Genomic DNA, 25,688 nt, shown 5'->3' on the forward strand with positions numbered 1-25,688 from the left:
TTGCTCTTTTAAGACTTCCGGGTTACTGCTTCCGATATATTTTTACGCCGCAGATTGAAAAAACGCGCCATCATATTATTGCATCATATCTTTTGCAGTATTTCACATGTACCGAGTTCTTTCTTTCAGCCTTTAAACTTCAGCATTATCATATTAATATTATAACCATTAGAATATTTTCTAATTAGGCTAACTTAAAAATATATTTTTGGCGACATTTTATTCAAATGTAGCCAAATAAGGGATAAAATACAAAACATGGCAAACCTTAAGAATTATTCACAATGAGATATTAACTTTCCGAAATTTTTTTTGGCCTTCCGACCTCTGAGAATCAATACATTTCTAAAAGCTCTTATGAATGGTACAATTATATTTAGATTTGAACCCAAATTACAATAACAAAACTGCATAGAATATTTGGCTTGTTCACACATCGCCTCGTAGTCATAACATAAGCGGAGGGATACACCGGAAATTTTCTAAATTTCTTCCGGTTTAAGGACGCGTGTTATTGTTTACATTAGACCACCCTTCCATAGAATAGACTCCGGGGAATAGTGACGTCACCGTCCTTGTTGAAGTCTGCGAGGTTTGGGGTCCTGGAATATCCCTCATCCCTCAGTGGACTGATCATAAAGACACTGTTCCCAATAAAACACCGAAGTCGAACATCACTGGTAGAGGTCAGTAAACGGGTGTGTGACCACTTTGAGCCACTTATGCAGGGACCGAGGGTGCACGGTATCGGTTCTCGTTAAACTGTTCTGCCTTAAAGTGCTCGACTTCACGCGTAGGTCGTTGGGCTACCAAAGTGCAGGATCCATCCCCTCTGAAGAGGATCAAAATTGTGATGACATGTCTTCGGATCATCCTCGGGGATGGTTCTAAGACCGTCGCTAATAGTCCATTGTTCAGCTCTAGTAGGGTGTAAATAAAATACCCACCTACCTACCTGGAGCATCCCTCATTCCAAATTTTACGCGAAGAGCTTCACCAATTCCTTATCTTTTCAGAACCCAACATTTAGCGATGTTGTGAACTTGTCTTTTAATCCTCGCCTCGCACTAGCCTTTTGTCCCACAGTGAACTGATCGTTAAGACGTGGCTCCCAGCAGATCACCGAAGTCAAGCATTACTGGTTGCGGTCAGTGAGCGGGTGGGTTACCACTTGGATCAGTCTGCATAGGGACCGAGGGTGTGCGGTATTGGTCTTTGCTAAACTGTTCTACTGTAAAGTGTTCGACTTCGCGTGCAGGTCGTTGGGCTACCAAAGCGGGGTGTCATCCCCTTTGCAGAGGATCAAAATTGTGATGGCATGTCTTCGGATCATCCTCAGGGATGTTTCCCAGACCGTCGCCGATAGCCCATTGCGCAGCTCTAGTGTGACGTAAATGAAGAACAACAACAACGCACTAGCCTTTTAGAAATCTTTCAGCCTCTAGCCTCAACCAAACCTTATTAATCGAAATAAAAAGCTATAAGCTAAAACAAATAGCTCGCACACTGTTCTGCAATTATCAACTATGCCTCCATGTCATAAACAAATTCACTAAAATCAAAAGTAAATTTAGTGCTGTCTCTAAAAATTATGTATGTTATTTTGTTTCTATTATAACTGTTATTATGGTTAAATTTAGCTTCTGTTGTTATATTGTGCTTAAAATTAGCTTCTCAAGAAATTAATATTTTTCTTTCTTATAAGTTTCATCTCATAATTTTTCTAAGAGTTTAATTAAAAAGTTATTCTTTAAAGAAAGTATTTTTGGTTAGAGTGTAAATTTTGGTGCTTGTCTTGTATTGGACACTGTATTTTAAGCTTTAACTGTAAAATCTTCATTTAGTTCTATCATTGTTAAGTTTTAGATATCTACCATTTCGCTCTGACGTAAAAAAAAGTAAAAACTAAGAGCAATAGTTTACAATAGGAGCCCCATTCATTTTTGGTGATTTTTGGACGCTTAGATTGGCACCAAAACTTAATAGATATTTGGTCTTTTTGCATATCTTTTTAAAACTACTGAAACGCATTAAAATATTTTATATTAACAATCATTATTTATTGGGGAGATTTTCGTATCGTAATCTGTGGCAGAATAATCGCCAAGTCTTGTCAATTTCCGGGCAGTGGCCCGTGATAAACTAAAAAGAAAAAAAAAACATCTCTGTAAGGGACACACTCAAAAAGCATAACTTGCAGCACCTCCCCCGGAGTTTTTGTTTTAAAAAGAATTATCAAGTTTAAAATCTATTTAGCACCTTTTGATTGTTGACCTTACAGATCACGTTGCGGAAATATATCCCAAACATTTAGGTAATATGGATGATTAAACATCTACATAAAACAATTTAGGCAATTGTAATTTATTTTCATATCATAAACGCAAAGCTTTTCGAAACAACATAAACAGCTCTCATCTGTGAATATTATTGAAGTTTCTTTTTGGCATAATTTGATGAGTGTTTCGTGAACAAATCATTTATACATTACATTCAGTCCTGGAGCGGATCAGCTTCCGCCTGATCTCGGTACTACCGGCATCTTCACATAAATTCTTCAAAATAAGAATTGAAGATTTCTGCAGAGGACTAGTGAACATTTTGTTTTCGAAATTCCCTATTTATTTGGAGCTAGATACCCTCAGTTTTATTTGTATTTTCACAAGTTTCAGGATCTTCAAAATTCAAGAAATGATGGAAATATTAGTACAGAAATCTTCATTTTTTGGATAATAGATTTCCCGCAATCAGACATAATTGTTCTAAGCTATAACAGGTAGTAGCATCAAGTAAAGTTTCCTTCATACGATCCTCTATAACCTAGAAAAACAAAATGAAACATTGCTAATTCTTTTAATACCACCAAATACTCGTCTACCAAGACTATATTTTCTTTAACTGAATTTGCTTTCCTCAATTTCTTTAACCCTATCAAGACCTGACCTCCAATCATTTCACTCTTTTTCACACAGACATCAATACACATTTTTATAGACAAATTACGTCAAGAAACAAAAATATTTCTTGACCTTACATTCATCTCATTCCTAAGAAGATTTGTACCAGTTTAATTTACCCTCAAACAAGTATGTAATTATTAAAATCTCAATTCTATTTATTTCACTCTCCTCAAAAACTAAGTACCGATCCTCAAAGATTGTTTATAACGATGAGCAATTTTGCCTTTTTTACGAAAAGCCCATTGGTAACAATTTGCTTGTTCCTTTCGTTTAGCTTAACTCATATCTTTCATACAAGTAAGACGAAAATAGTATGTACTCGCCAATAATGAATAATTTTTTCCTTCATTTGCCTGCAGTTTTTCAAATTCTGATTTATTTAATATGTTATTACGACACATGCATTTCCAACTTGAGCTGAACTTTGTGTGATAATATTTATTAAATTGCAGTGCAATTTATGGCACTGCAGCATAAAATTGAAAAGGTATTGCAGACAATATCTTTTCAATTTTCGCGGAATTTTTGAAAGATATAATATTCACAATTCAGAAATAATTATGTGCACTAAGTGGCAAGTAGAGAAAAGTTCTTGTGACTATTTTTTTCGTTTGTCCTTCGTATCATGGAATTTCCTCTATATGGTAATCAATATAGAGTTTTATAAAAATTATAACACTTTAAACAAAATAGTGATTTTTCAACAAGTTTTGTTAAAATTAGTTGGCAGAGAAAGGGTTGATGCTAGTTACAAGAGTCAATAAATTGCTTGCAGAAAGTTTTTTTTTAATTGTGATTTTGTGTTTGCAGGAGGTTTTTCATTTTATTTAAGTATGCTTATGGCCAACATGTTTTTATAGCTTTTTAGATTTAAAATCAAAATGCATGAAACCTGTTGTAATCTGTTTAGAAATATCTATCAAAGTTTTCCAGGGTGCGTAGTACTTTTGTAAAGTGCTTAAAGGTGCTTATTTTCGAACTTGGTTCTCAAAAGCCCTTAAAGATACTTTTTTTATTGGGTGTTTTTAAAAAATACTTAATTTTCCCTTTTCAAAAATGTGATTTTTTTCTTACATCGATTTTCACCACGTATTATGCAAAAGTGTGCTTTTTACCTAGCTCTATTCAACATTTTCATAATTCATTCAACCACCATCTATTTCGGTGTACCATCGGTCCATAGTGTATGAAAGGGCCAATGATTTTACATGGTGGATGAAATACTTGCGAGTCCGCATGTGCGTCCACTGAGCTGAGTTCAATGAGATTATTGCACTCTCATGTGCAACTCTATTGCATTTTGCAAGATATTCTTAATTTCAGGCTTCATTTTCCACCTTCGAATATCGAACCGAAAAATCTCGATCAATTATTATGGCTAATATAATCAAGAAAAGTGTTTTTTGTCAGAAACTGGTTATTTTATCATGATCATGTAAAGTCTTTGAAAATTATTTTGCATTTTGTTGATGTATATAGTGCTTAGAAATATTTCTTCAGTGCTTAAAAGGTGCTTATTTTTTATTGAAAGGTTTGGCTGTGCACCCTGTTTTCGCTTTGCAATTGTGTTCAAATCATGTATACTGAAACTAATAATAATATTTTTTGAATTATTAATAATTTAGAATTATTTATTATTAAAACCCTGTATTGAAATAATGTTTAATTTTTATTTTATTTTAGAAGCTTCTTTCAAAATGCCTCAGTTATGGAATGGTTGGATAATTTTGCCTGTTTTAGCTGTTGCTGTTATAGGAACTTTGGTGTGGAAGAAGAAAAGACGAGTGTATGAGAAAGTGGGATATGTCAGTAAAATGTTCTTTTTCCCCGTCAAGTCTATCAAAGGCTATGAAGTGACAGAAGGAAAATGTACAAAATTTGGTCTAGAAGTTAACGGTCTTTTAGAACGGTATATATATTTTTTTATAGGATCAGGTGTGGTTAGTGTGTATTTGTTTAGAGTATTTGTTACTAGTGTGTATTTGCTTAGATAACAAATGTTAGTTTAAGCTGTTGATGAACTTTCTTCTAATATTATTAAAAACTATCTGAAATTATTAACTTTAGTTCAGACTGGTAGAGGGACATCTAAAGAATAGATCTACATAGAAATTAAAGTATAAATTTCAAAATTTTATTTATTATGAATTGTTTTCTGTGGTGGTGTAAAGTGTGTATATGAATAAGCTTAGCTAAGTGTTCTAAGATAGGGATTTTTTTTTTTTTTACTTCTGTGTTAGCTTTAGTTAGTATCTAATATTCTATATTTAAAAAATAACTTTTAAATAATTTACATGTTAGTACCACATAATAATACCCACACAGTAATTTTAATTCTGAAAGCAAAATTTCTTTTAAATTTTATATTTTAAAGAGAAGAATGATCTCGGAAATAGTAGTATAATCGACACATTATACAACTAAGAAAATTGCCAAAATGGCATAATGGTACAACTTAGTGAGCATATTTAGAGATAGAGATGACACAAGTTTTTGTCTAAATATGGCAGTTTTTTCGTGGAAACCAAAACAATTTCCTTAAACTAACTAAATTAAATAAAAATACGTTTTTGCTATAAATAGTAAAAACACTTTAAATGTTCATTTTTTTAAAATTTTTTATTTATTATTTTTTTTTTAATGGGGGGCACTTGGAACTATTGTCCATCGGCCACAGAAAGTGCCAGAACTGCTAACTCTCTTTTCGTTACGCAGTGGGCACCTGTGGCGAAGCCACGGCGGTGGAGCAGCGTCGCCCACGTCTACCACGCTACCACAACCCTTAAATTTTCATTATAGATATTAACATTTACTCTTTCATTTATATTTCAAATAAACCAAAACCTATTACACTTTTCTTGCATTTTTTATGAAATTGTGTAGAGTTTTGCAAGTTTTCTGCATTCAAAGTAATACCTATTTTTGATGGACATGAACATTAACGCTTTAATAATATGAAAAAAAACAATATTTATAAGAAAAATTCTAATACAATATTTACAGGAAAAAATTCTAAAACAATATTTACCAGAAAAAATTCTAAAACAATATTTACATAGGTTTTTTAATGAAATATGTACTCATTTTAAAACTATATCCACTTTACCCCACAGTGTGATAAAGTGGGTTTATCAAAACATTGTCTTTAGAATGCATTAATGTAAGAAAACAATCAAACAAAATTTATAAGTTATACTTCATATTTAATCTATATGAATCCAATGTGTTTAAAATACATCAAAATTTTCAGTAAAATAAATTTAATGGTATGGTTTTAGAAGCTTCTTTTAAAAAAGCTTGAATTTATATCCACTTTCCCCAAAAGTAGTCATTATTTATAGAAATCAAAAATATCATTAAACACATATATATTAGAAAAGAAAATCTTTTAGTTCTATATTTCTTCAAGTCATTTTTTCCTTTCATAATTAGCTTTTATTTGTTCAAAGTAAATACAGGTTAGACCTACCATTAGGCCATCTTAGGCAGCCGCCTTGTGGCGTCAGAAAAAATGGCAGAAAATTGAGCTTTGACTTATTTAAAAATGTAATTTGTTTTAAACCTGTTCCATATGCTTTTTAAGGTTTTTTTCCTTCCAAATTTACTGTTTCCTGTGAAAAAAAAAATTTGAACATCGAATCATAACAATAGCAAATAAAAATATTTTGATTTAATTTCCAGAATTTAGTGCAATTGTTCATTTGGTGAGATAAATTAATTTTTGTTTAAAAATCACTTGTATGTTATAGTTTCCTGGTAAATTAAATTAACTATGCAATTAATTTACTAACAAATCGCAGACCATTAGCCTTTCATGTGTCCATACTCGTTATTTGTATGTGTTTATCATGTATAAACACACACACATATATATGAGTTTTCACTCTTATACTCTTTGTATATATAGGGTGAGAGATTTTTTTTTCTATATGCACGTCGGAAAGGTGAGCCAGCTTTCAGTAAATTATACGGAATACGTTTCAGATTGAAAAAATAAAAATGAACAGTTTAATATTTTAAAAATCCAAACTTGACCTTGTACCCCCATAATTCTAGTTGCCCAGATGGTATATGATATCACCATTAAATAATTTAAACCCAATTTACATTTTGCAATTATGATGTCATCTGTGAACCTAAATGTATAAAGTAGGGATACTCTTTTCAGGAGGATCCAAATCTGCAATAAAAACAGGAATTCCAATTAAAGATTTAAAAGTTGGCATTTTGCCATTTCCTAAAGGAAGGTTGAATTTGATATCATTAAATTATTCTTTTTTAAATTATTAAAATCATGCTTTTTATGTACCAATTAATTCTCTAGTTCCATATTCTGATTGAAACCTTGCATTTTTTGTTTCATAAGATATTTAGATGGTTATCACTGGTTCATTCCTAAAAAAATAATTAAAATGATTAAAGGATTAATCTTTTCACTTTTGGGCAATTTTGTATAAAAATTCTACCTCAATGCACAACTGTCTTATTAAATGAGTAGTAAGAAACTTAGTTTTTTTAGCAGTATTAAGTAACAGATAAAATGCATGTTTAGCTGTCTAAAATAATGTCAGTTTAGGAGCATGTTTAATATTTCTACTTATTTGCATGTCCTACCATCAGTCAAGTTCTGTTGTGAAGAAAAGAAATCTCTTTTAACATATATTTCAATATATTTATAATGTTTCATTTTAGCTCATTTATGCTGATCGATGAAAATAATGTTCTTTTATCACAACGTCAAGCCCCAAAGCTTGCTCTTCTTGCTCCACAGATTATTGACTCAAAGCTTATAATATCTGGTCCTGATGTTGATCCTCTTACTGTTGATATAGAATCTTCACCTAAACCTGGGGACAAAATTATTGAATGCCAGTAAGTTACTATGATACATAAAGATTTGCAAGCATTAAGGTACTTAATAACTTATTAGAGTTCCAGATAGGACTATCAAGGGTCTGGTTTAGTTCTGTTCTTTCTAATTGTATTTTTGTTGTATCTTTGAAGTTTCATTAATGTTTCCTTAATTCTATATTCTATTACCCTTTTATTTTTTAAATTTTTTTTATTCTATGTTTTGATCTAAATATAATTGCACTACTTTTATACAGTTTGATCAGAGTTACTGTCTGCCCATCATGAGATAAGCCCATTACTGTAAATAAACATATTTAGTGTAAACTTATATGTATTGAAGTTGTTATGGAAACAAAATGTTCCAAATTTTGTGTGTGTTACACATGGCTTTATTTAGAATCCATATAATTATGGCAGTCCAAAAATGAGCAGGAAGAACAATTAACAGTTTCTACATTTTTGTAGGTTTGATGACTGTGGAATGCATTTCGAATGGACAATTACAGTCGATTTTTTTTAAAAAATCTTGATGCATTCAGAATCTTTCTGAACTCCCTGAAAGCATTTTATTCCTATTCTAAGAGTGCTATTTATTTAGTTATTTTAAAGCAAAAAATGCTTTTTTTTTGTTTTTGTCTGTAAAGGGGAATTACATGGAAAGGGGAATTTATTCACGAATTGAAATCACACGTGCTGCGAAAGCCATTACGTTCTTGCTTTTGTTTGATGGTTATAAAATAAAACTATAAAAATTACAAATAGTTAATTATAAATTGCAAATTCTTGCTCTTTATTTTGTCTAGTAATTTACACTTTGTTATAAAAAGTTAGTTTTTGTAAAAAAAAAATTCATTTAATGCACATAAGTATAAAAATTTTATTATTTTTAAACCAATAAATCTTCATTCGTTTTTAATAAAGAAAAATTGAAACAAAGCCTGCATTTATTTAATCTGTTTTTATTTTTGAGAAAATTAAAATAAAGTTTGTGTTATTTATTTAAAAAATTCGGCTATGAACTAAAAGGACTAAATTTTTTTAATTAAATAAAAAGTTAAGCAATGCTTTGACGCTTTCGTAATAATTTAACAATAGTGCTATTAAAAGTTAAATTTTTTTTCTTCTCTAAACTCTTTCGGTACGTGTTCATTTAATGATTTGTTAGGCAGTCTTTATTATTTCTAAATCAATAAATCTTAGGTCAATTTTATTTCCAAAAAAAGAAAATAATAATGAATAAATAAAACAAAACTGACATTTTTACATTTATTAAGTATAAAATTTGACCATTAGTCAATCTAACTTTATTATTTTAATTATATAAATAAAAGAAGATGTAACGGTGATTTAAAGCACGTCTTTTTCAACCAATAATTTAAAAAAAATTTTACTTAAGTAAACATTCATTTGGTTTGTTTTTTATTTTTAATACATGCAAGTAAAATATTTTCTTACAGTTTTATTATTATTTTTAAACTAATAAAACTTAGTCATTTTCAATTTTTTAAACAAAATGAAAATAAAGAATTTGTTTGTTTTTACTTTAAGACATCGGTCTTATGTAAACATCTCCATATTTATTATTTTAATTGAAAAAATTAAGCAATGCTATTTATATTATTAGAAACATTTTTATTGAAATAACATTTTCTTTTCTTATAAATTTTTTCCTTTTATTTATTTTTGATTGATTTAACGATTTCTGATTGATAATTTTCGAACATATGGTATATCCCGATATCTAATAGACGATATATCACATTAAGACTGGGCGATGTAAGAAATTTTATCGTGTTAAGAATTCTAATAATCTTTAGATTTGTTAATAATGTCTTCTTACACCAGCTTTTCACTTTAAAATTATTTTATTCAATTTTAAATATGTTTATTTGAAATAAAATAAAACATTTTTTAGATTGCATTCAGATGTTGTTCATGTGATTGATTGTGGAGACAAAGTTGCAAAGTGGTTTCAACAATATCTAAAAAGGCCTAATATACGCTTAGTTCGTTTCTTTCCAGAAAATCCAAAACGAAATTATGTCCAGAATCACCCTTTTTACTTGAATCTGAGGCGCAAGAATCCAGTGAGTAGATTTTTTTATTAAGATCTTTAAATTATGCATAATGGTTCGTATTTAAGCAATTTAAAAATTCATTATCATAATTTGTAGTCCAATATCTTGATTCATGTAATTTTCAAAATAGGATTTTGCAATTCTTGTAAGAAGTAAGTTTTTTTAAAATTAATTGCTATAAAGGTGTGATATTTTTCATTAGTAGGATATTTAATTATAATTGTTAGTTAAAAAATGATTAATGAAAATTAATTATGACGCATGTACAGTGTATAAATTGTTATCTATTGTTATCTTGATAATGATATTTTACGTAAAATTTTCAGCATTTTTAATGATGTTGATACACAATGAAAATATAAATAATGAAATATTGTCGATTATCTGACATCATCCTATGTGTGTTTGATAATCAGGGTTCTTTTTTTCTTTTAGCAATATATAACTTGTATGAAAGTAAAATTTACCTAAATGTCTAGTGTTTTTGCTTTGAAATAAAAGAACTTTTATTTGTGGAAATTAACTTTTAAGTTGATTGAATTGAAATGCCACAAGCCACTGATTTGTAAATAGCTGCAGTTTATGAATCTAATTGTGTAAGCAAAGCATTTTAATCTCTTAAGTCAGGAGAGTAGGATTTGCTTTGTATTCCTTTGTATCTCAATAAAGTACACAACAAGCTGATATTAATTTTTTCCACCAGTTGTTCATTTATGGAATAATTTCATATGGAACTTTCTTCTCGGCACTATAATTCATATTGAATCATTGCCTTCCTGGCAATTTAATTACAATGCCGCCTACATTTTCTTATTTCTTAATTTAGAGCTTTACTTACTTTCCCACTTTAAGCCAGTTTTCCCCACTGTTTTCCTTGCCCTATGGATGTGATATTATTTTCTTGCCTATTTCCATGTAAATAATTATAATTTTTTTATGCATGTACTATTTTATGAAGTAGCTATTGAACCATCAACTGAATGAAATTTGAATGTTATATTGTTATTGTTCACAAATAGGAAACAAGTCATCCCATTATGGGAAATTATTCCAATTGTTTATTATTTCATTCAACCTGGTTAAAACTAGTATTATGTGAAAATAATATGGCTAGTAAAAGAAATTTCATAACAAGCTACTAATTTTACATATTTTTTTCTTACCAAAATTTTTTTAGTTAATTATATTACATATAGGAGATTAACAGAAATTAATATCAATATAATAAAATTAATGCAAGTGCAAAAATGCAAGTTTATATCAACATAATATAATAAAAAATATTATCAGCAAGCTGATATTAATTTTTTGTTTTTACAAGTTGTTAATTTATGGAATAATTTAATATCCAACTTACTTCTTGGCACTATAATTTATGTTAGACCATGGCTTTCCTGATAATTCAATTCCAAAGCTGCCTGTATTGTGCCTGCATTTTCCAATTTCTTATTTTAGAGCTTTTCACTTTACTTACTTTCACACTTTAAGTCAGTTTTTCCCACTGTTTTCCTTGCCCTATGGATGTGATAATATTTCGTTCTAAAACTTTTCTTGCCTGCTTCCATACAGCATAATTATAATTTTTAATATGAAGTAACTATTGAACTCTTAATGGAACAAAGTTTGAATGTAAACTTGTCATCCCATTTTGGGAAACAATATATTCCAATTGTTAATTATTATTTCACTTAACCTGGTTAAAACTGGAATTATGTGAAAATAAAGCTAGTAAAAAAATCCCATATCAAGCCATTAATTTTACATCTTTTTTTCTTACCAACACTTTTTGAGTTAATTATATTATATATAGGAGGTCAACAGAAGTTAATATCAATGTAAATAATAAAAATTATTATCAGCAAGCTGATATTAATTGTTTTGTTTTTACAAGTTGTTTATTTATGGAATAATTTAATATCCAACTTACTTCTTGTCACTACAATTTATTATTCATAATTATTATTTCATTCAACCTGGTTGAAACTGGTATTATGTGAAAAAAAAGCTACCGTCATTCGGGGCTACTTTGTGCAGGATTTCGCAGTTTTTGAACTTTGACATGTAAAAAAACTATGTTAATTCAAACTTTAGTAAAATTTATCGATATTATATTCATAACTGAACTCAGACGAGTGAATTTGATCAATATTGGCATTATTTGTATGTAATATTTACGAATAAATAAGTCAAAACATACCTTGCACAAAGTAGCCCCCAAATGGGACTACTTTGTGCAGCGATAGGAATTCAGTTTAATAATCATGTTTTTAGTAAGATATTGATATAAAATTGTTAAAAAAGTTAATTGTTGACATTTTTAAAGACAAAAACATCAAGATATGTAAAGATATTAGTTTGAAAATAAATTTCAGCGTTAAAAAAACATTTTTTTGAAGAATTTTTTCTTAAAAATAATACTTATTTCAAAACATTTGAATTTAAACAAAAGGAAACCATATACTTTTTTTTAACAACATTGAAATGAATGATATTTCAAAAATAATAATTATTACATATTCATTAACATTTATAATATTGATAAATTTGAACATAACATGCTTGAATGAACATGACAGAACTTGCTCTTCAGTTTCTGTCAAAATCACCTGATGTCCTATAAAATATATTTTTATGAGTTAAATCGTTTGATTAATTCATTAGAAAAATCTTTGTAGAAGAAAAATAATAGTTTACAAGGAAGTTTCACGTGTTTCTTGTGAATTTTATTAGAGACAGTATTTCTGTGGATTTTGTACTTCCGAGAAGCTTCAGCAATCGACATACCACCAACAACTGCTTGCAAACATTGTTGAAGCTTTTCTAAAGTGTAATCATGGTAGTTTCTCGTTCCAGGTATTTTTTTATAACGTCTGACCATTTTTCTGGCGAAAAAAAAACGAATGAAACTTTGCCCAAAGTAGCCCCAAAGTGAATTTTTTTCATTTTCGGTTTATTTGTTATTAATTTTCAAATTTTTTTAACGCTAACATGATATAATTGTTTATTGATATGTAAATAAAAAATTTTGCACTTACGACAATTGTTTTATCAACGTCTTTGCATTTCACAGCTAAAGTTTCCACGCACACTTTTCGACATCCGACGTCCTCGGAAAGTTGTTGACATTGGATGAACGAAACACAGTCTGAGATTGTCTTAAAATTCGAAAAAATGTTTGTAGTAATAGAAGAGATTTTCATCTTCAAATTCCACACATTTTTAACGTGAAATAAACATAATACTGAATAGCAGCACTTGAAAAATGCCAAATTCGAATTTGCACAAAGTAGCCCCCGCTGCACAAAGTAGCCCCGAATGACGGTAGTAAAAACTAAAGAAAATCCTATATCAAGCCACTAATTTTACATCTTTTTTTACCAGCCATTTTTTAGTTACAGCAGTGGATAAATTTCTTCATTAATTTAGATTATTATTTTTAAAGTTGTAAGATATTTTCAGATTTCCCTTCAAGATCTATCTGCGTTTCATGTTATGTCACAAGCTTCTATTGATGATTTAAATTTAAGAATTGGAGAAAAGAAAATATCAGTATGGAATTTTCGCCCAAGTGTTTTGGTAGATGGCTGTGCTCCCTATGCTGAGGTATATATAGTATCCCTTATAGTTTGAAAAATCAATTTACTTCATGGGTCTAATTCGGTTTCTTAAAACTACAAAAGAGACATGATAATTCATTTTAATCTGAAATGATACTCTTACAATATTGTCAATTAAAATCATCTATGAAATTTGAATATTGACATAATTCAATGAAATGCTAAGTTGCAGAGAATTATTTTTATTTTATTATTTTTAAAAGCAATTGTGTTTTAATATGGTATAAGGGGTTTATATTCATTTCCCCCAAAAACTATTAGATAGCTATCTGTTGCAGTATGAAGATTACAAGTTTTGACAAATCATTAACATGAAAAAATGGTTCTTTCTGAGACTTATTACACAGTGAAGATGGGTCGTATTGGGGGAAATTTATTTATGCTCGCTTTGAATTTTTTTCTTCTTAGAATCAGTTTTTAGGAACATAAACCGCTCTTCCTCCTTGATCCTAAATTAATATATTGAAAATCAATAGTTTAAAAATCTAATTCATGTGATTTTGTATGATTTTATAGCACCCAAAAAGCAATTATGTGTCTTTTGTGTTAGATTTTGCTTTTGAATATATTTTATGCTTGAACTGTCAACTGCTGATATAATGAGGAGGAATTATTTTGTCTGTTTGCATCTGTTATTTTTTTTTTTACGATAGAAAAGTCGATATCTGGTTCTTATGGGTGTCTTAGCAATATACACATGAACTAACGCATACCTAAAATTAGATATGGTTTTTTATGAACACATTGTGATGCTGTTCATTGCACATTTTCTTTCTCTACTTTTTTTATTTTACCCGTTATTCTATTAAACACTTTCAATTCCTTTTTTTTTTTAAAGTTAACAACCATTTTGAACTGTTAAGTTTATCTCCTTGCAAGTTATAAGCTAATCTTCCCATCTTGATATCTTTCGATTTTTTGCTTTGAATCCTTCTAGAATATTTGTGAAAATAAACAAAAAGAAATGTCGGTTATAAGAATTTCTAGTACTCTAGAAAGTTCTTAAGTTTTTTCTATAAATAAGAAGGGGTACGATTGTGTAGAGATAATATATTTATTATGAATACATGTGATTATAATTTAATCAAATTATGAAAAATAATTCCAAAACTGCACACACAAGCTTTTGTGCTATCTTCCATACTCTTTCTAGTTTTATAATAAAAAAGATAAAAATGATATTCTTTGGAATCAATTTTAGTTAACTTTTTTTTTGGGGGGGGGGGTTGTAATGCCAGCACATGATTACACTTAAAATAAGATAGTCATTCTCTCTTTTTTTTAATGTGTTTTCTTAATTAATTAGCATATTCTTCAGTTATAGCATTCACCGGTGTCAAATAACTGAATAAGTATTAAAATTTAAATAAGTGGTTAATTAACCCTTTGACAGTTAGGGAAATGGTCAGTTTTCGTTTACTTAATTTGCGCAGTATTACGAGTAAACAGTAGTCAAAAGAGGCAGCTGTTTCCCCCCTCCGTTTTTCTGAAAATGTCACCCTTCTCTGACGATGCTGTAGATAGCTCGCTTCACGCGTTTTAAAAATTTCTTAAAGTATTTGTAGTACATAAATAACAGTTTTTACATACTTTGAAATAATTAATAAATGAGAATTATTAAATTGTAAATCATAAATGATTATAATCAATTTTATAAATAATAATAGTTAATTATAAATATAAGACAGATATTAAATTAAAAGAACTAAATAAATACAACTAATGTAAAATTTTATGAAGCATTTACAGGGTTCCCACGGTCCTTATATGTCCTTAAAAACTGCTTAATTTTTATTTTGGAAAATAAGGGCCCTTAAGAGTACTTAATTTTGGTACAAGGTTTTTAAAAGTCCTTAATTTTTTAGCATCACTATAGTTGATAGGAAAAATTTTTCAATTCAATTTTTTAAAACAAAATGTCCTTTTATCACTTAGAATTAGACCATGCATTACATTTAGACAAAGAATTAGACCATGCATTTCAGGTAAAACATTTTAGAGATATAAAAATTAATGTGTGTAGGGGGGAACTATAGGTAAGGGGAAGAAAGTATGTCCAGTTATTAATATATTGGTTCTTTCATTAATATATTCTACCTTTTTGCCCATAATGATACTCTATGAGGAGAGTGAAGCGTTCTAAATGAAAAGAATAGTGTGAACAACGGTAATACTTCACATGGAAAAGATAGTGCTTTTGGGGGGGGGGGAGCAGTTTTAAGGTACCTAAGTGAAAGACTCACACTAACCTTCAAAATTGACCGAATTCAAGAAATTCAGTTCTACTGGTAACGCATCTGCTTGTAAGGATTAAGTAAAACTTTAAGAAAAGAAGTATGATTAAAAATTTTGAACAAGAATCCATAACTAAAACTCTTTCCTAAAATCTAAAATTTAATAATAAAGACATAAATTTACAGAAAGCATAATATTTTTTTAAAATTCATGATTGTACTAATAAGTAAACAGATCTGTAAGAAACAGGGTTTGAAAAATCCAAGCCCACCTAGATTTTTCATCAAAAACATGGAGTTCATTGGGGTTTTGATGAAAATCGCAAGTTTTTTTTAAAAAAATACTTTAAATTTTTTTCCTCCTAAATAAAAAAAAGCATGGTTTGCTTCTAACAAGAAAGTTAAGTATTTGGTAACTAATTTTAGATTGTTACGCTATTTTTATTCCTTAAAGATAAGCAAATGGTTACATAAAATATAAATCTACTCAACTGAATGATCCTTAGATTTTAATAATAATTTTATTCAGTTAACATTGAAACTTAATATACTGTTTTTAATTTTTGTTCAATTTTAGGTTGCTTTAAAATTACTTCCTGTTTTTCGCCATAATATTTAGTAACATTAAAGTTAATTCTTAATAACTGGTTTGGCTGGAATTAATTTTGTTAAAGTTCATCATAAAAGTAAATCTGACGCATTTGCTGGCCTAGTAGCGAAATATAAAAACTTGTTGTTATAATTATTTCAATGTTCTTGCCAAATTTTGTTATTTACTTTTTTTTTAATATGCATGAAAGAAATTTCAAATCTTAATTTCAACACTTAATTTTACAATTAAATTTCAATGAAATCATTAAAAATGGAATACAGGTTAGTTTCATATGTTAACTTTTACAATCTGAAAGGCGTTAACTTTTAACAGTCTGAAAATGTTTTATAAAAAATCTGACCCAAATTTGCAAAAATTACCTAGTACTTCTTTGGCAAGCCCTATAAATTAATACAATTATATCAGTTCTTAAATTATAATAAAATAGTTTTTTTATTATTTTTTTATTTATTGATATTTTTAGAAAGGTAAATAATTTGCACTCACTGGTGACATATGTATATTCGATGATAAACAATCATACTATCTTTAAAGTCCTTAATTTTTTTAAAATCAGTGCTTTATTTTTTCAAAATATGGTCCTTAAAAGTGCTTAATTTTTGCTTTGTTAAAAGAGTAGGAACCCTGATTTAAATACAGTAATTACCTAAAAATCTTTCTGTACACGCTATAAAAAAATTACAGTTATTACCTTAAAATCTTTAACAATCATCATCATAATTATCTAACTTTTTTTGAGCCATTTTACTTTACAAACATTCTAAAAAACGCGCCAAAATATGCAGAAAAAGAACAAGGTAAAGAAAAAATTCCCCCTTCCTTATGAAAAGAAATTCATGGAACTCGTACTGCCATCTGTAGACAGTAAAACTAACTACATTTCGCGAGTAGGATTCATTTGTAACATAATCAATGCAGAATAATAATGACGAACGAGCTCAGCTCGTCAGCGACCATTGGGGGAAATTTTCACTACGCAAGTAGTGCTCGTTTCTAACCATTTTGGTTGAAATCTTGCTCCCGAGCGGAACTTGTTTGCGCGCTTTATGAAGCACTTGATTGCAAGCTGAACTCGTTTAATGACCGTCAAAGGGTTAAAAGGAAAATGGGTGAGATTTAGGTTGAAGTAATGTTAAATTTATCATCCTCACTCTAGCTTTGTGATATTTAAATGGTTAAAAAATGTGATATGCCACAGCTTCAGACTGAATTCTTCAAATTTTATATTATTTTTTTTTTATTTTTACCTATTTATTATTTTTAGGATTCTTGGGAACACATGAGAACAGGAAAGGAAGCAGAGATGGTAAATGTGTTGCCTATTACACGGTAAATATATATCAAATAAATATCCTCTGTGGCATTCTTTTCGTACTATTTGTTTGAAAAGTATGCTTTTTGTTTAAAAATACAAAGTAGGTCAAAAAAATGAATGCCGCAATTTCATAGGGACACTACATAAAATATAATGAACGTGTTCTTATAAAATATATGCACATGCTTGATGTATGAGCAAGTTTTTAATGCTCTAGTTTTCTTATACATCATACTTCAAGCTGGCGATTAAGCTTTTTCAAATCAGTTATGATCGTTTGCCTGGTGGCACTCTATCTTGTTATTCTTGTTTCAGGGTTGCTACGCTAATGGGGAATTCGAAAAAATGGGGAATTCGAAAATTGTCCAAAAATCAGGGTTAAAAAATCTAGGTGAGTTAAAATCTGGAGAAATAAGGGAGTTTTATTTAGTGATCGTCAAGTGTGCAATCAGGGTTTCCACTCCACAGGGAGAAAAATCACCTTTTAAACAATTCATAAAATCACCTTAAAACCACAATTTAAAAATCACCTTTAATAACAAGGATATTGAGTGACAATTCAATCTTAATGTCATAATTGGTGATAGTTTTTGGAGCCGTTATTATTTTTTTAGAGTTTTTCGAATGTTAGCTTTTTTTATGCGATGTTATTACGACATTCGAATTAAAGTTATCAGTCTGTGACACGTTTCAATCGAGAAAAGTCCATAATAATTATTTTTCCACAAGGTATGGTCTTATTTTGAATTTGAGTTTTAAGACTTTTGATTCATGACAATACTGCGGTAAGATCACATCGTTTCTGGTCGTTTTTTCCGAGAATTCTCTGTAGAACAATTTTGTGATATTATTTTTCTAAAGTGAAATTTAATGAAGGGAGCGTTTTTATAAATTATAATTTTTGAAAGGCTATTTTTATAAATTAAAATATTGTGAATGGGACATATATATTAAGAGAGGTTTCAAATTTGCCACAATTACTAACTGGATTAATCCCAGATATCTATTTTGATTTTTTTTTTAAATAAATGGACGCATATAATATGTTTCTTTAATTCTCTTTTTTATTTTGCTGCATTTTATTACATTTAAGGATAACTGAAGATAGTTGCATGATATAGCTTTTTTTCCCTGTATGTTTTTTCTGTCTTGTAATTGTGTTTATATATCTAATTAATTTTTATTTTATAATTCTGTTCTAGTGAGTTTTATTTTAACATTCTGTTCTTGTCAATTTACTTTTTAATGTATTCTCTGTCAGCATGATTTAATGGTGATAAAGCTTACTTTTTGGATCAACGATCATTTTAATTTTAATTGGGTTTATTTCCTATTAATTGTAACATTAGTTTCATATTTTAATTTTAAAAAAATTCAGAATACTTTTCTTTTGTGAAGACATAAATGTCTAGATTATTACACTACTAAAATGTACTTTACTTAAAAAAATACTTACTACTAAATATTTACTATTATAATACTTACTACTATAATACTTATTTTACTACTAAAATGTGCCAAATGTGAAGATTATAGTCTTTATAGTGACTCTGTTGCAACATTTGAAACTAAGTGCTCAAGCTACCACTTAGCTCATCTTATTCTTATGGTTTTGTAGAAACTATCCTCATTTAATTATTTTTCAGCATCATAGTTTGAAAATTGTAATACTACTGTTATTATGCTAATATTTGATAATTATATTTAAAATATCTGTTAAATTGCAAAGAGAGATTGTAATATAATTTGTTTTGTATCTTGCAATTAAGTTATACTTTCTATTTGCCAATTTTGTTTTCCTTTGAGTTAGTATGTATTTTTATTTTAATTTCAGCTGCCTCTTGACAACAGTTGATCCTGAAACTGGGATACTAACTAGTAAAGAACCATTAGTAACTCTGAGAAAGTAAGAAATTTTTCATATAACTTGCATACAAGTTTAGTAATTATAATAAATTAGTATAAATAGTAATTATAATATAAATTAGTTTATTATAAAGAACTAATGAATGAGCAGTTTTTGGGTGTAGAAATATTCAAATTGATTAACTAAGTTTATAATTGTAAGAAATGTAAAGCTTAGTTTAGTGTAATTTGTTAGAAACAAAATGGAAGCTTATCATTACTTAAATTATGATTGAGTTGACCTTAAGTTTTTTAAAAATATCTGTAATTAGTTAAAACATAAAAAAGGTTGATAACTGTTTGGTACATTATTAGTATTAATATTAGTAATTGTATCAAAACATCTGAAAGTCAACACCAGTGTATAAATACATCTTTTTAAAAATGTTAATTGTGTTTATCAATTGCGCATTTTAAAATGTAACTTTTTTTGTTTCAAAAAAGTATTTGCTGATTTATAATTTTTTTTAAGCAGTATAATCATGCATACATGAATCAAACATTAAAAAAAATATTTCAAAATGTGAAAAATAATAATATTAAGACATTTAAGATAACAAAGTGTTATTCATTTGTTAAAAGTAAAACTATTTCCTAAGCTAAGTTGAATTTCAAACAAAACCTTTACAAGTATTAGCACTAAATTTATGTTTTTAATTAATATGTCATTCCATAATTATTTTGCAGTAAAAATGACCTGTTAAGGTCTTTTATTAGTAGTTTTTAAATATTTGATAAGAGTGATACCTACATTTATATTCTTATGCAAAATACTTGAAAGACTTTTGCTTTTTAAAATTACAAAGCAAAGCATATTCTTTATCACCATAATCACCACCTTTAATGTTTCAGAATCTTTCTAAAAATTGGAGTTGAAATTCTATACACATTAGTGGTTACAAATAAATATTTCAAGAGAAAAAATATACCCAAATCTAATGAATCATCATTAAGGAAAGAATCAAATCACCAAAGCATGTTTGGTTGTCAGGTGAAATGAGGAGAAAGTGATGATTAGAAACACCATTTCTATTTCCTTATTCTATCCAGCAAGTTTTGGTATTTTTAATCCTGTCTTCATTAGCTATGGCGCACCAGATTTTGTTAACATAGCTATTTTTTTCTTACCTTAAATCTAAATTTGTGATCTGTGTATGTAATTTTAACTTCATTTCTGAAAAAGAATTTAAAAATATATATTAATGGTGGTGAGTACAAAACACCCTGTATATTAAATGCTGTATAGTTTAAGAGTTTATCAATATCTTTAGCTTTACAATTCAATCCAGAAATATTTTCTGTTTGGTGCAAGCTTCTTAATCATTAAGAAGGTATTTTTATTTTGCAAAAAATAATCATGACTTTATATCTATGGTATTTTAATATCTTATGTTTTCCTCTATTAATACACATTTTTTTTTTAAATATGTTTAATTTTCTAGAAAAACAATTTCTGAGGAAAAGAAGTATCAAAAAATTTGATTTAGTTATATGCATAAATTTAAGTGGATGTATTTTCCTTGTTTTTTTTTTTTTTTATCTTTAAGATAGGTTTTTTTTTCGATTAATGTGACTTAAATTTTTTTTTTGATAATAATAAATTTGCTTTTTATTTCAATTACTTTTTCTCATACAAGGATAGCAAAATATGTATAACTTGAATGTATTAATATTTATTTTTCAGATACAGGATTCCCAAAGATCCAGAAATGGTAAAGAAAACTGGATCAATACCCTGTTTGGGTAGTGCCTGTTTCATCTTGAAAACCGGCACTATACGAGTAAATGATGAAATACATGCAACAGTCACTCAACCATTTACAACTATTCAAAAATAAGATCTTAAAATTTCTAATACAGCATTTTTTATGATAATAATTTTTGACTTTTGTATTATCTATGTCATAGAAATTGCTCAATATATTTTTATGCTTAGCTTTGTAGCATTTTATAATTACTTTTGATGCAAAAACATATTGCTTAATTTTAAATTTAACAAATAAAAAATATTTTAGTATTTGAAAAGAAAATATTTTGCATTTACAGACATTTTACTGTTATGATTTTTTGTATCTTAGTAAAGTGCCTTAGTATATGACGTAGGTGAAATTGATTATGTATTGATGACATAGGTGAAAATACTTATTGCATTTAAATTTCCGGAGGTTTTAATTTTTGGGATGAGATTTAAAAAAAAATTTTTTTTGCATTCTTCAATTACTAGAAAATAATTTTCAGTTACGCTTATGTCAAACACATTGTGTTTAAACCACGCTTTTAAAAAAAGACACCCACAATATTGAAAAAGTCAAGGGGTGTGTGACTTGTATCAGTGGAAAATTATATTTTAACGTTCATAATTTTGTATTGTATTGGGAGTGCAGATGAGTTTCCGCTGTTTTCTATCAAAAATTAGCAGTTTATTGTGTAAAAACGGTACATTAATTTTTATTCAAAGTATTCTTTGTGACTAGACACTACCTTTCCTCATCTTTCGGGGAGCATTAGGATACCACGTCGGAGGAAATAATCTTCTGAGGATATCCACGGATTGACCCATTTCTTGGTTTCTTCAAATTATGTAAATTTCTGCTCAGACAGATCATGAGCCATGGGTTATAATCTGAAGGGGCAAAGTCTGGTGAATACGGCAGGTGGGGTAGGACTTCCCACTGAAGTTTTCCCAAATAGCAAAATTGACATACAATGTTTCTTGACTTTAGTTCGTATGGAATCAAACTTCCTTGTTTTTGAATCATTCCCAACGATTTTAAACGATGTTTAATTTCTTGCTGAGTCACTTGTAATGTAGGAGCAAGCTCTTTTACGTTTGGGATGAATCTTCTTCCAATAATTTTTCCAATTCTTTGTCTTCCACTTCAAACTTGCCGTTTTCAAATTTCTGAAACCACTCAAGGCAACTTCTCTCACTTAAAGAAAACTCACCATATGCTTCTCCAAGCAATCAATGGGTCTCAGCTGCAGATTTCTTCAAATTAAAGAAGTAAATCAAAAGTTGGCTCAAAACTTTTCATTTTTGCACGAAAACAATTATATAATGCTATTATGGAAACACTAATATTTTAAGGTTATGTTGTTACGAGATGAACAAACTTACAATAGAACGTTTAACACTAGTCAATTTCTATATAACCATCTGGTAGTGCCATCTTGTGATGAACGGCGGGAACTTATTTGTACACCGAAAAACTTATTAGAATTTTTGTTTTTTTGATAATGATGTGCCATAATGATTTCCTTCATAGTCAGAATCTAAATATAATCTTAGTCCATCAAATAGTTTCGGATATCTATTATAGTTAGGGGAAAGACTTAACAAATTCTCTTAAATCTTAACTGAAAGTTATTTCTAGCAACTAAAGTATATAAATAAATATGTGGTTTTTAATTTAAAAGAAAAAGTAAGAATTAGTGATAAAAATGCATTTTCTTATATTTGTAATGGCAATACATTTGCTTACTATGTTTATAATGTCTCATAAATTAGAACTATTTGGAGTACAGGTCCTTTTAAAATTATATTTTATGTTGCTTCTTCTTCGGCACTACAGCCTGGGACTGGCCAAGGCTGCCTCAATAAGTTTTGGCCATTTTGCCCTGTTGGTCATCGTTGTTCTCCATCTTCCAGCACCAATTACATGGAAATCTTTTTTAACTCTGGTCATCAAACTAATTAGTGATAAGCCTCTCTTACGGGCTCAATCTGGTTTCGAAAAAACCTCTTTCTTGGTAGGTTTGTTGGCATCCTATCTGTAGAGATGTTTTAACCATTTGTAAATTTATTGTGGGTATAAGTATTCTTAAACCTAAAAATAGCAGCATACATAACTTTATTTCAGTATTTGTATTTTTAAATAATACTTATGTTTAAATATCTTTTTAAAAACATTTCATGGAATATATAGTATATTTTAGTATGTTTAGTTATGTGAAAACAGAACAAATATACATGTTCTAAATATCTTGTTGACCAAACTTTATTGAATTTTTAAATTTTATTAAGAAAAATAGGGGCATTTTTTAAATCAATATTATCTGTAGGCAAAACAATTTAATTATAAAAATATTTATACTATTAGTTAAATGCTGATAATTTGCTGTTTAAAAAAGATCTAATTTTTAAACCTTTCCTTCTTTAGCTTTTTTTTTCCTTTCTGTAATTCATTAGAGTAAATATTTCTCAATATTTCCACCAAAGTTTGTAATAATAAATAATCTTTTGTATCAGATATTAATCTTCTAAATTCTTTGCTTTATTTAACAATATTAAATGTATATACTCTGACAGTATTTAGGGTATATGAAATGGTAGTTGGATAATCATTTGGGTATCAAAAGATCGTTGTTCAATAAAATTTTTATAAAATGATAACAATTTGCATCAACAATCAAATCTGGCTTTTGGTTGACTCAACATTTGTAAAATATCAGGAAATAATAAAAGTGTAGAATTTCTCAACCTAAATAAAATAATAATTATTGAGAACTTCTCAACTTCAACTCCCTGACCCTGCTCATTATTATAAAGTTTGCTATTGTCAAATAAAAGTCTGTTGTATTTCCTAATAAAACAAAATATTTTGTTATGCTTGTTGTTATAATATATTTATTATGTGATAAATTTCTATGCTTTATATTATAATCATATTATATCATATAATCATATTATAATCATAGAAAATACCTATTCTATTATTAGTTTAAGTATTACTAATAATTTGAGCTGAAAAAAAAATCTAGTTTTAAACCTTGCCTTCTAAAGCTTTTTTCCCCCCCTGTAATTTATTAGTGTAAAGATTTCTCAATATTTCCACCAAATTTTGTTTTTAATAATAAATAATCTTTTATATCAGATATTAATCTTCTAATTGCTTTATTTAACAATATTAAATAAAGTTTATTTTCTGAAGAATTTATATGAAACGATTGTCTTCCATTCTGACAGTATTTAGAGTATATGAAATGATAGTTGAATAATCATTTGTATCAAAAGATTGTTGTTCAATAATATTTTTGTAAAATGATATGGATTTGCATCAACAATCAAATCTAGCACTGGTTGACTCAACATTTGTAAAATACCAGGAAATAATAAAAGTTTAGAATTTCTCAACCTAAATAAAAGAATAGTAGTTGAGAACTTCTCAACTTCAACTCCATGACCCTGCTCATTGTTATGAAATTTTCTATTGTCAAATAAAAGTTTGTTGTACTTACTATAATAATGAAACAAAATATTTTGTTATGCTTGTTGTTATATTACGTGATAAATTTCTATGCTTTTGTTATCCTGCAATTTATTTAAAAACTATTAGTTCTGTAAGTTAAAGCTTCTATTTACAGAACTTATAGTTTTTACTTATTTCAGTAGTTTTCTAAATAATGTATTTTTTATATTACTTTATAATTGTTTTGATATTGTTAGTTATTTTCACATAATTTTTTTATTGAAATAATATTTTTTATGAAAGTTATTTATGTTTTGTTTGTACAGGGTATTCAAATGGTGTGAAAACAGTCAAATATCTCAAGTATGCATGGGATCTAAAACTGAAATTACGCTTAAGAGATGCATTCAATGATTCCGAATTCTACAAGGGGGGTAGGGCAACTTAAAAATTTTTTGGAGGGAAATTTTTTTTGTCAGATTTGGATTTGAAAGAAAAAATTATCCTAATTTGACCTTCAGGTTTTTGCATTTCAGTTCACAAATGGCAAACAAATTGTACTATGTAAATGAAGTACAAATAGTTCAAAATTTTAAGAGGGAACTCTCATTTTGTTTTTCAAGGATTTGTATTCTCCAGAAAAAATTATCCTAATTTGACCTACAGGTTCTTTTGCCCTTTGGTTCATAAATGGCGATGAAGTTGCATAATGAAAATGTGATACAAAATGTTTAAAATTGACACTGAGATGCCGTTGCGTTTTTTTTTACTACATTTTTTAGAGTCATATATTTAAATAGAGGTTAAAGATATTGTCATTTGTTCGATGACCTATTGCCATCATTCAGTGAGCTTCATAATTCTCCGTTCATAGAAGGCCCTGTCTCTGTTTGTGAGAAATTTAACAATGTGCTGAATTACAG

General features: G+C 28.4%; 1 protein-coding gene across 3 annotated transcripts; it reads left to right on the forward strand.

Moving 5' to 3' along the window:
• Positions 1-1,459: 1,459 nt before the first annotated feature.
• Positions 1,460-23,847, forward strand: LOC107455852 (mitochondrial amidoxime-reducing component 1). 3 transcript variants are annotated; one of them, XM_071183033.1, is made up of 9 exons: positions 1,566-1,593; positions 2,673-2,776; positions 4,644-4,869; positions 7,653-7,832; positions 9,730-9,901; positions 13,352-13,495; positions 17,621-17,685; positions 19,506-19,577; positions 21,261-23,847. In XM_071183033.1, the coding sequence occupies exons 3-9, from the start codon at positions 4,658-4,660 to the stop codon at positions 21,412-21,414; spliced, it is 999 nt and encodes a 332-aa protein (XP_071039134.1). In that variant the 5' UTR covers positions 1,566-1,593; positions 2,673-2,776; positions 4,644-4,657; the 3' UTR covers positions 21,415-23,847. The 3 variants fall into 3 exon arrangements, with proteins under 3 accessions (XP_071039133.1, XP_071039134.1, XP_042906862.1); XM_071183032.1 differs by lacking the exon at positions 2,673-2,776 and having other exon boundaries at positions 1,460-1,593; XM_043050928.2 differs by lacking the exon at positions 1,566-1,593 and having other exon boundaries at positions 2,673-3,086.
• The last annotated feature ends 1,841 nt before the right edge of the window (positions 23,848-25,688 follow it).

Source organism: Parasteatoda tepidariorum, chromosome 7 (genome assembly GCF_043381705.1).
Source record: "Parasteatoda tepidariorum isolate YZ-2023 chromosome 7, CAS_Ptep_4.0, whole genome shotgun sequence".
NCBI classification, from domain to species: domain Eukaryota; kingdom Metazoa; phylum Arthropoda; class Arachnida; order Araneae; family Theridiidae; genus Parasteatoda; species Parasteatoda tepidariorum.

Coding starts and splice junctions, on each gene's coding strand:
- LOC107455852 (XM_071183032.1), top strand. CDS start 4,658: ATGCCTCAGTTATGGAATGGTTGGATAATTTTGCCTGTTTTAGCTGTT. Junction 4,870..7,652: donor GTTAACGGTCTTTTAGAACG/GTATATATATTT, acceptor GTTTCATTTTAG/CTCATTTATGCTGATCGATG. Junction 17,686..19,505: donor AATGTGTTGCCTATTACACG/GTAAATATATAT, acceptor TTTTAATTTCAG/CTGCCTCTTGACAACAGTTG.